The 12,245-nt window shown below is 31.1% G+C and overlaps 1 protein-coding gene across 8 annotated transcripts in view; it reads right to left on the bottom strand.

The window, feature by feature from the left end:
- Positions 1 to 12,245, bottom strand: part of OXR1 (oxidation resistance 1) — a 550,745-nt gene that overhangs the window by 6,154 nt on the left and 532,346 nt on the right. For 4 of the 8 annotated variants that reach the window (XM_051970977.1, XM_051970973.1, XM_051970974.1 and 1 more), the window contains 4 exons: positions 11,520 to 11,600; positions 9,340 to 9,465; positions 3,404 to 3,556; positions 1,112 to 1,207 (listed from right to left, as the gene is read on the bottom strand). In XM_051970977.1, the coding sequence (XP_051826937.1) occupies positions 1,112 to 1,207; positions 3,404 to 3,556; positions 9,340 to 9,465; positions 11,520 to 11,600 (456 nt within the window). The remainder of the gene's footprint in view (positions 1 to 1,111; positions 1,208 to 3,403; positions 3,557 to 9,339; positions 9,466 to 11,519; positions 11,601 to 12,245) is intronic. The other 4 variants (XM_051970975.1, XM_051970976.1, XM_051970980.1 and 1 more) reach the window with 1 other exon arrangement.

Raw genomic sequence — 12,245 nt, 5'->3', positions numbered from 1 at the left:
AATCTCTGATAACAATTATCAGATAAATTATAGGTATTGAACTTAATTAAGAAGAGATTTGAGTATTGGAAATAGAGGAGGGAAAAGCCCTTTTTATCTTTCTGAATCTCTCAGAAAGTAACTCTCCTTCATTTGAAAGAAGTCATTCACTGAAAAACTATTCATTAAATATATTATGATTTGCCAAGCACTATGACAGAGAACAGCCAGATGTCAGTACCTCTCATGTTTTGATGTGTATTAGTTGCTTAGTACAATTTAATCACTGTAGGCTCTTTAGAAGACATGAAGCATTCATTATCTTTTTGACTGGGAAAGTACTTAGTATAGGTATTGAACAATTTATATATAAGCAATTAATAGGTACATTTTTATAGTTTGAACAATAACTGTGTTTATGGTGTTGGAACAATAAAATCAATGAACAATTATATACTAAGTGAAGCAGTGGAAATACAAAAAACAGAATTGTGATAGTCCTTGCCTTCAAGGAGCAAACATTTTCTGTCTGTTGAACCTCTCTCAATTTGACTACCACTTTGCTCTCTTCTTGACTATCGTCATTCCCCCAAGTTGTCCTGGGCCATTTTCTCTTTAAGTTATTTCATTAATATGAGGTGATCTAATTTGCTTCCATAGATTCAACTGACATCTTCCAAAAGATGAATCTCAGATTTTTATATATCTAGTGTTAAATCTTATCTCTAGGTCTACATCATCAATTGCTTAAAAAAACTCAACATCTCCAAAACAAAACTTTATTATCTATTCTCATTTTTAAGGGCATCGTTATTCTTCTAATCACTTCAGATTTCAACTTTACCCCATTGGACAAAAGAACATACCTGAAAAAATAAATTCAGAGTTAAGAGTATCATTATTATCATTAAAATACTAATTAAGCTCATTTGAGGCGTTTGAATTATTTATTTTCAGTTAATTTAAAAAACCTAGAATTCGGAAAGATCATTTTAAATAAGTAGCAATTATTATTGTACAGCTATTTAAAAAAAAAAAAACCTTAGTACTTTGGAAAACTAATTGATAACATTCTGCCATAAAATAAAGTTTGTGACAGTATTTAGTAAACAAAAATTTAACATATTTTTACCTCAAATTCTGGAGAAAATGTAAAAACAAAGGTCTCTCCAGTACCATAAAAGCAATCACTCACTTTAAATGGTTCTGATGCCAATGCACCAAAAACCTATAAGGAAAAAGAAGCTAAATTACCACAGGCCAATCCACATGTCAAGTACATTTATAAATTGTAAAGTAATTTATATTTCTTGATTTTACTTATAATACTGAATATCATGGCAAATATGGTCAGAATATAACAAACTACATATATTTTAGTAAATGAAGAAAAAATAAAATGTTGGTAGAATATTCTGTTATAAAAATAATTGTAGTAGTAATAACAATTATTATTATGTCATTAATAATAATAACAACAATAAACATTTATATAGTGCCTAGTATGCAGCAGGGACTGTGCAAAGTACTTTACAAATATTACATCATTTGAATTTCACAATCACTGTGAGAGACAGGTATGATTATTATGCTCATTTTACATATGAGGAAACTGAGGCCAACAGGGGTTAAATGACCTGCTCAAGGTCACATAGTTAGAAACTGTCTAAGGTTATATTTGAACTCAAGTATTCCTGACTCTAAGTTTGGCATTCTATCCACTTGACTCATATTAATAAAAAGTAAAATATAAAGAATAAAAACTAATTAATTCTGATTCTAAAATTCAAAACTTAAACATAAAAATTATTAACTAATATGTAACATTAGTATACATAATCAATATATACTAATAAAATACATGTATATGGAATGCCTTCAAATTTAATCACCCAGAAGATAAAAGTTGTGTTGTGTATACTCTTTCTATGGGACCTAATACCATAGATATTCAAACATCAAAACTACAACAACAACAACAAAAAGGAACACCAGCACTTCAATAAAGAAAATCCACTTTAATGCAATAAATCTATCCAGAGGCTAAAAACACTTAAAGGAATCAAAGAATGCAGTTATATTACTAGATATAGAAAACAGAATCGCTGTTATTGAATTATAAGTTGTTATAATAGTTTACACTAACTGAAGACAGGAAATAGAATGGTAAAGAATATTTTGGTATCCATAATTTGCATACTAAATCTTAAATCTGCATACTAAGAGCATCAGAAAAAAAAAAACAAAAACCCTCCTACTCATTTCTAATTCCCAAAACCTCAATTCGTATATTTAGGCACAAAAATTTTTTTATAAGATTTTACATATTCTGGGCAAGTAAAACAGAACTGTAAAATCAGAACAAGTAGGTTTATTTAAATGAAGCAAATCACAATAAAATAAAACTAGTCAGATAAAGGGATTTGCATCAGAGTGAAGTAGTCCTTCCCCCAACAAGAATTTTACCTACATTTTTTCCTAGCTAACTCTTAAGCAATAAAGATACTAAATACCAGATAAATTATTCATCTGTTTATGGTTTTTTCCTTTTGTTGGGGGAAATAAAAACACTATGTCTTTAGTTACCCTCACAATTTCTTTAAAAGGACTATTGTAATAATTTTGATTTTTAAAAATATATATATATACATATATATATATATTAAATGATTTTGACTATTTTTGCCCTTTTCCTTTCATTACATTATGTAATAAAACTAACTTGTTCACCTTAATTCAAGCTTTTCAAACATCTTGAATTGGATTGTCCTGTAGAATTAAACTCAACATTTTTGAAAACTGAATCCCTCCAAAGCCTACCCTTTTCCAAACTTCCCTAACAGTACTGAGATATCACCATCCTCCCAGTTTATCATATTCACAGATATCATTGTTGACCACTCACTCACATGCCTGTATCCAATCTGTTGTGAAAGTATGTTAATTTCACATTTGCAACTTCTTTCAAATAGCCCTGTTTTCCTGTTTGATGAGATCAGCACCCTACTGCGGTTTCTTATCCTTACACCTCAGAAAACTGTGAAAATTGTATGAACCAAACTGACTCCATTTTGAGATTTAAGAATACTTTATATGATATTTAAATCTGACTGCTGAAATAATTTGATTGAGTTATTTGTTATTATATTTTATTAACGGTAGATAATAGAAGTTTGCTCATAGAGGAGAGAGGGAAATACCTGGAATTGTATTATTTGGGGGGCTAAGGGAAGAGGGAAGGAATAGTGCATTACATGCTTAGAATTATGCTTTAAGAAAAATCACTTTAGAAGGAAAAGGATTTATATAGCATCTACATCTACGTACAAGGCAGTGTAAGTACTAAATGCTTTTTCCACTCTCGGAAATAGATGCTAATTAGATACATGCTACAGATAAGATTTATCCACTATGTCTTTCATACCTGGCCATCACTGTCTTTAATCACCATCAACACTGGTGTGTCCAAACCCAACATTGTTCGATATAGAGTCTTCAAACTTGTTCCATGTTTCCCAGTACCATAGACAAGAGTCCAAGGATACCCAATGGTTCGTGGTGGAAGATGCTTAGTGAGCTATGGAAAACAAAGCATTAACATTATTTAAATCATTATCACCTTCACTTAAGTGGTATAGTTTTGTATAGATCATATATATTTTAAAAGATACAGTCTCTCACTATCAATATGATAACTCTATAAATGCCACAGGCATAGGATTGTTATTTTTAATTATTAGGATTATTTTAATCCTTTAAAGACTTAATCATTAACTTAAATTCCCATGTTGCTTCAGGAAATATATCAATCCTTTTCTGAAAGCTTCTCCATCACTAATTGAATTATATAAATTTCTCCAAACAGTTTAAGAATGACCAAAAAAAAAAAAAAAAAAAAGTGGAAATAGGTATATCTGGAGTTGAAAAAACTCTACAGAGTATACTATGGGGTACCTGATTTTGATCTTTTTTATTAGTTGTTGGCAAAATTCTATAGAATACTGATTAAGGGATAATCTATATTTAAAAAAGTGGTAGTGAAACACTTAAAAAATGATTAGCCCCAATGCTATATAAACTATGGTACTGATAATTAAACCGGGTAGGGTGAAAACAGAAAGAAAATTTTAGACCAATGTCCCTAATGAATATTGATGCTAAAATCTTAAATAAGATATTAACAAAAAGACTACAGAAAATCATCCCCTGGATATTACACCATGATCAAGTAGGATTTATACCAGGAATGCAGGGCTGGTTCAATATTAGGAAAACTATCAGTATAATTTGCCATATTAATAATCAAATTAATAAAAACCATATGATCATCTCAATAGATGCAGAAAAAGCATTTGATAAAATCCAACATCCATTCCTATTAAAAACACGTGAGAGTATAGGAATAAATAGTCTTTTCCTTAAAATAATCAGTAGCATTACTGCTAAAACCATCAGTAAGCATCCTATGTAATGGGGATGAACTGGAACCATTGCCAATAAGATCAGGAGTGAAACAGGGTTGCCCACTATCACCATTACTATTCAATGTCATATTAGAAATGTTAGCTTTGACAATAAGAGCTGAAAAAGAAATTAAAGGAATTAGAGTATGTAATGAGGAAACCAAATTATCACTCTGCTGATGATATGATGGTATACTTGGAAACCCCAGAGATTTTACTAAAAAGCTATTAGAAATAATCCACATCTTCAGCAAAGTTGCAGAATACAAAATAAACCCACAAAAGTCATCAGCATTCTTATATATCACTAACAAAATCCAACAGTTAGAGTTACAAAGAGAAATTCCAATTTAAAGTAACTACTGATGGTATAAAATATTCAGGAATCTATCTGCCAAGGGAAAAATCAGAAATTTTATGAGCAAAACTACAAAACACTTTCCACACAAATAAAGTCTGATCTAACCAATTGGAAAAACAGTAAATGCTCTTAGATTGGGCGAGCAAATATAATAAAGATGACAATACTACCTAATCTATTTATTTAGTGCTATACCAATCAAGACTCCTCAAAAATTATTTTAATGACCTAGAAAAAAATAACAACAAAGTTCATATGGAAAAACAAAGGGTCAAGAATCTCAAGGGAATTAATGAAAAAAAAAATCAAATGAAGCTGGCCTATTTGTATCAGATCTAAAATTATATTATAAAGCAGCAGTTACCAAAACCATTTGATATTGGCTAAGAAATAGATTAGGTGATCAGTGGAATAGGTTAGGTTCAAAGGACAAAACAGCCAATAACTTTAATAATCTAGTGTTTGACAAACCCAAAGACCCTATCTAGCTTTTGGGATAAGAACTCACTGTTTGACAAAAATTGCTGGGAAAATTGGAAATTAGTATGGCGGAAACTAAGCATTGACCCATACTTAACACCGTACACCAAGATAAGGTCAATATGGGTTCATGACCTAGGCATAAAGAATGAGATTATAAATAAATTGGAAGAACAGAGGATAGTTTACCTCTCAGACCTGTGGAAGAGGAAGAAATTTATGACCAAAGAAGAACTAGAGATCACTATTGATCACAAAATAGAAAAAATAGATTGTATCAAAGATTAGAAGGGAAGAATATCCATTTTTACAGTCAAAGGCCTCATTTCTAAAATAGAGAATCGACTCTAATTTATAAGAAATCAAGCCATTCTCCAATTGATAAATGGTCAAAGGATATGAACAGACAATTCTAGCCACATGAAAAGATGCTCCAAGTCATTATTAATCAGAGAAATGCAAATTAAGACAACTCTGAGTTACCACTACACACCTCTCAGATTGGCTAGAATGACAGGGCAAGATAATGCAGAATGTTGGAGGGGATGTGGGAAAACTGGGACACTGATACATTGTTGGTGGAATTGTGAATACATCCAGCCATGCTGGAGAGCAATGTGGTATGCACAGTTTGATAACCCCTTTGATCCAGCAGAGTTACTATTTGCCCATCAGTTGGAGAATGGCTGAATAAATTGTGGTATATGAATATTATGGAATATTATTGTTCTGTAAGAAATGACCAGCAGGATGATTTCAGAAAGGCCTGGAGAGATTTACATGAACTGATGCCGAGTGAAATGAGCAGGACCAGAAGATCATTATAAACACCAACAACAATACTCTATGATGACCAATTCTGATGGTCGTGGCCCTCTTCAATAATGAGATGAACCTACCCTTTGCTCCAGCAGTGCTACTACTGGACTTATATCCCAAAGAGATCTTAAAGAAGAGAAAGGGACCTCTATGTACCAAAATGTTTGTGGCAGCCCTGTTTGTAATGGCTAGAAACTGGAAAATGAATGAATGGAGAATTCCATTTGGAATTAATTGGAGAATGATTGGGTAAATTGTGGTATATGAATGTTATGGAATATTATTGTTCTGTAAGAAATGACCAGCAGGATGAATACAGAGTGGCTTGGAGAAACTTACACGAACTGATGCTAAATGAAATGAGCAGAACCAGAAGATCATTATATACTTCAACAACGATACTGTATGAGGACATATTCTGATGGAAGTGGACTTCTTCGACAAAGAGAAGATCTAACTCAGTTTCAATTGATCAATGATGGACAGAAGCAGCTACACCCAAAGAAAAAACACTGGGAAATGAATGTAAACTGTTTGCATTTTTGTTTTTCTTCCCGGGTTATTTTTACCTTCTGAATCCAATTCTTCCTGTGCAACAAGAGAACTATTCAGTTCTGCACACATATATTGTATCTAGGATATACTGTGACATATTTAACATGTATAGGACTGCTTGCCATCTGGTGGAGGGGGTGGAGGGAGGGGAAAAGTCAGAACAGAAGTGAGTGCAAGGGATAATATTGTAAAAAATTACCCAGGCATGGGTTCTGTCATTAAAAGTTATAATTCTGAAAATAAATAAATAACTAAAAAAACAATGAGATGAACCAAATCAGTTCCAACACAGCAGTAATGAACTGAACCAGCTACATCCAAGGAAAGAACTCTGGGAGATGACTATGAACCACTACATAGAATTCCCAATCCCTCTATTCTTGTCCGCCTGCATTTCTGATTTCCTTCACAGGCTAATTATACACTATTTCAAAGTCCAACTCTTTTTGTACAGCAAAATAACTGTTTGGACATGTATACATATACTGTATTTAACTTATACTTTAACATATTTAACATGTATTAGTCATCCTGCCATCTGGGGGAAGGGATGAGGGGAAGGAGGAAAAAAAGTTGGAACAAAAGGACATAAGTTAATTAATTGTCAATGCTGAAAAATTACCTATATCTTGTAAATAAAAAGCTGTAATAAAAAAAAAATGGTAGTGACCAAGAAACAGCATGTTTTATCAAAAATATCAGATTAGACAATTCTCTATTTCTCACAATAACCAGATTGGTCAATACAGGAAACACTGTAGACACATTTTACTCAGGTATCAATCAGCAAAGATTTTTAGATAGCTTATCATGCTACCCTAAGGGCTGAATCACAGTAGTTAGGTGGTTTTGAAACCGAATCTAGAAGTAGTAATACACTGTTGTCAATCTGGAAAAAAATCTATAGTAAAATATCTAAACAGATAATTGTTGTTATGATGTGAATTGATTCATCCATTCTGGAGAGCAGTTTGGAACTATGCCCAAAAGGCTATAAAACCGTATATTCTTTGATCCAGAAATACCATTACTAGGTTGTATCCCAAGAGAACATAAAAAAAGGGAAAAGGAGTCACAAGTTTAAAAATATTTATGGTGGCTCTTTTTATGATGGCAAAGAACTGGAAAACAAAGGGATGCCCATCAACTGGGGAAATGGCTGAACAAGTTGTGGTATATGAATGTAATGGTTCTATTAGAAATGACAAGAACAATGATTTCAGGAATCTCTGGACTTACATGAACTGTTTTTGTGTGACATGAACAGACCCAGGAGAATACTGCATGCAGTAACAATAACAGTGTATGATGATCAACTATGATAGACATAACTCTTCTCAGCACACAGTGATCCAAGATAATTCCAAAGACAAATAATGGAAAATACTTTACATGTGATTCTTTTTCTATGGAGTCTGAATGCACATTGAAGCATAATATTTTCACTTTGTTTGGTGAGGTTTTTCCTTTTGTTCAAATGCTTCTTTCACAACAAAATTAATGTGAAAATATGATTAATATGATTGTATGTGTATAATCTATATCAGATTGTTTGCTATCTTGGGGAACAGGAAGAAGAGAGAAGAAGGGAGAAAAATTTGGAATTCAAAATTTTATGAAAGTGAATGCTGAAAATTACAAAAGAAAAAGAAAACCACAAAACTAAAAAACAACAACAAAAATAAGAACAAAAAACTGAATGATTAATACATATTTGACATGCTTATCAATTCTGAAGATGAAACAAAAGAGGTTTAACTAACAAGTTAGATGACAAAGTCAGATTCCAAAAAAATTATGTATTGCCAAGAATAGTTGGCCAAAGCTAATAGAATGAAATTTAATAAATATAATTGTAAACTGTTCTATCTAAACATGGGCTCAAAAAATAATTCATGAAAAAAATTTCTGGGATTTTAGAGTATATTGAAAACTAAAAATGAGTCAATAAATTGATCCAGAAGTTTTACAAAAACTAAAATGATTTCAATATTAAAAGAGAAATAGCAACCAGAACAAGTGAGTTTATTATTTTACTGCAATACAGTATTTATGTTTGCACATAAAGGAAAATCATCAACAAACTCAAAGACGGAATGAATAAGAGAAGTGTTGAAAGGACCAGAGAATGTCTAATTTAGAAACAATTAGACACTGCTTTGAAATAGCTGAATGGTATGTAATGGTAAAGAATTAAGACTTATTCTATTTGACTCCCTGAGTGTACACAGTGAGTAGAAATTGCAGAAAGATTGATTTCAATTCAATGAAGAAAAACTTCCCAACAATTACTCAAAAGTGGAAGAGGTTAAGTGAGTTTCCCATCAACGAAAATCAAGCAGAAGATTATTTGTATTAATACTGTAGAGGAGATCAATGTCTTAAGTGATTTAGATGATGTTTGAAAACCTTTCCAACTTTAAGATTATTTGGTATTATTAAGACCACCACTCACTGTGGGTACATGTATAGACACAAATACACAAATAAATCAGTTCACCAATTCCTGAATTACATGTGGTAGTAAGAAAAATTGCTTTAATGTCAACAACAACAACAACAACAACAACAACATCAACAACAAAATCAGTTATCATGAGCATAGATTTTCAGTTCAAGAATGTAAAAATTAAGTTCAATGATCTGTAGTTTACCTAATAACATTTTAGGTCAATTTCTTACCTTTTCAATTTGATCTGGTAATAACAATTCACTTGGATCACTGAGATTTGGCCGAAATGCTTCAGACTCCAGTTCTGCCTTTACAGGAGTAGCTTGTTTTGAATTTACATCTTCCCTTGTGGTAATCTAAAAAGTAAATAACAAACCATATTAACATAAAATAACATGCTCTTAAAATGTTTTTTCAGGCTTCTGGGAAAAAATCTTTAATTTTGGTATTTAAGAATATTGACTCAAGCTTTAAGATATTACATGACAAAATTATTTAAACAGCCACACTGCTAATAAAAGTGGACTATACAACTGAATTTTCAAAATGACTTACGTCATTCTTTAATACAGGAAATTTAAAAAAATTATTTAGACAATCTTTTATACTTTAGTCCTTCAAGAAATATAAGTGGACTAGACTCTTTTAAAGTGCTATATTTTAACAACAGTTAATATTTTGGTGTTTCTGCAGAGTGGAGAAAGTTTACTTACTTTAAATGGAAAAAAACAATAAAGAAATATTTACTCTTGAAAAACCTTACCTTAAACTATATGGATATTTCAATTCAATGCTATATAAGTATATAAGTTTTCATTTTTATTTCCTCACCTTTATTTTCAGCATAAATGTTTACAAAGTATATAAATCTCTTTCCTTTGAAAACTAAAACATGTTAAGATACATGTCAAAAAAAAAAAAAAACACCTGGTTTTAATAGAATTTTAAAATATGAATTTGACAACTATAACTTTTTAAAAACTATTGTATACTTACTATTTATTAACCAATTGATAAGAAACTAAACCAGTTTTTAAAAGGCAATAAATGGATTTTTCCTTATTAAAAAATCTTACATATATTCCTTAAAAACATACTTTACAAAGCTATGATGTATATAGTTCAATCCTTTCTTACAGTCCAAGACTTACCAACCAAACATTGCTACTTTAGAATGTCAAAATGTACTACCATTAGAAAAAAGCTGCTTGAGCATAGTCTTGTTGACAATAATTTGTGAAATATACAGCATCCTATGTATGCAGATGACTAAAATGAAGCAATACTCGGCGAAGGTAATTGTGAAAAAAAAGTTTTGCGACAAAAATACATTGGGATTAAAGTTGCTAAATAATGCTGTTCATTAAACACCCGATATTTTATATGTTAAAATAACATCAATGAATTTTCTAATACTATATTGTTTCCTTAATGAGAAACAATAACATTATGCCTTTCACACCATCATCATAATACTTCACCCTAATTTTGATGATGTGATTTTTAAAACAAAAACAAAACAACCAAAATCCCAAACAAGCATTAGAAGTATTAGGAAAAAAAGGAAAAAATAAGCAGAGGTAGCAAAGCCAGGAAAACATTCTTCTATATAAAAAGGAATACACACTACTTTTAAGACAAAAAAGTGAATTAGAAATTTCATCATATCACTTCCTAGTTCTTACAATTACAAGAATCATTTCATATAGTTTCAAATCATTTTTCTGGTTGTGGTATATTACATCTAAAATGTATCTACTGTCAACCAGGTGAATACTCAAGAAATCTGCCAAAGAGAATGAGAAGAAGGGTCCAGGAACACTTAACATCTTCCCCTTTGGATTCCTGGGAATTAGATTGATATATCAATATCAATATCTATCTTATCATATTTTTTATTAAGTTGAAAAGCAATAAACTTTAAAATGCAAATATTTAAATTTGACTGATATATCATACAAGCCTTACATATAAATTTTGCTGTTTTGCAAAAGACCATATCTTTTAGATGTTTTTCCCTGGCAGACTCATTCCCCAAAATCCAAAAGTACGATTCCAATATTAAACTAAAACTAAAACTAAAAAAAAAAAAAAAAAAAAAAAAAAAAAAAATCAACAAGTCCTCATCACTCTGAAGAGTAATGAAAACATCTCTTGATTGACAGAAAGTTCCTCTGACAATGTGTTTGAGTAAGATGATGGAAAAATTAGTCCTGCATCTCTTCAACATACTATTGTGTTGTTTAACATCAAAAAGAGGAATTTTCTGTCCTTTTTTTTTTTTTTTTTTTTTTTTAGTGCTGAAGTCAAAATAAATCTACTAAATACGGGACTTGTCCTGAGAGAGGACACTAAAAACAGAGAATATTTCTGTTTCTGAAAAATGGGTTTAAACTACTGAAGGGGGCACCTGGAGACGTCTGCAGAGTGTGCGTAGTTCTTCAGTATTTAGAGCATCGATCCTGCGGTGATACTCAGCCACTGACACTACCTGAATATGGAGACAGGAAGACAATAATTCCACTGACAATTGAAGAAAAGAGGTGCCAGAAAAAAATGGAGAAATCATAATAGGGAGAAAGAGAAAGCTTTGCAATAAAAACAAAAAGTTAGTAGTATCAGAAATATTTATTAATATATTTTCTAAACTGGGGCTCCATGAGCACACAGAATAGTTAAAACTCATGGTGAAATTCAAGATTTTCCCCACCTACACACTAAAAGCCCCTAAAACCAACAGCAAAATAGAATGAAACTATACATAATTAGGTATAGGGACCATACCTAATTAATACTAAATTACTATAATGAGAATTTATTGTATGGACTATCTCATACACAGACTGCATTTAATAAATATTATTTCAGTACTTTAAAAATGGAAGCATTAAACAAAACATCACAAGTTTTGATGTCAACATTAATTTTTTAAGACCAAATGTACAAATAGAATGGTATTTTAATTTCTTCCTTTGAAACCAATGCACTTTCACATAATGCATTCATTATGACAATTGGTAAAATGAATACTTTCAGAGCAAGATGCCAAATACACACCATCATACAAAAGATACTGGGAGGAAAAAGAGGTAGCAAAGGAAGAGTTATTTGAAAAGTTAAGTTTAAGCCCAAACTG

Source organism: Antechinus flavipes, chromosome 1 (genome assembly GCF_016432865.1).
Source record: "Antechinus flavipes isolate AdamAnt ecotype Samford, QLD, Australia chromosome 1, AdamAnt_v2, whole genome shotgun sequence".
NCBI classification, from domain to species: domain Eukaryota; kingdom Metazoa; phylum Chordata; class Mammalia; order Dasyuromorphia; family Dasyuridae; genus Antechinus; species Antechinus flavipes.
This window is presented reverse-complemented; position numbering and strand designations above follow the sequence as displayed.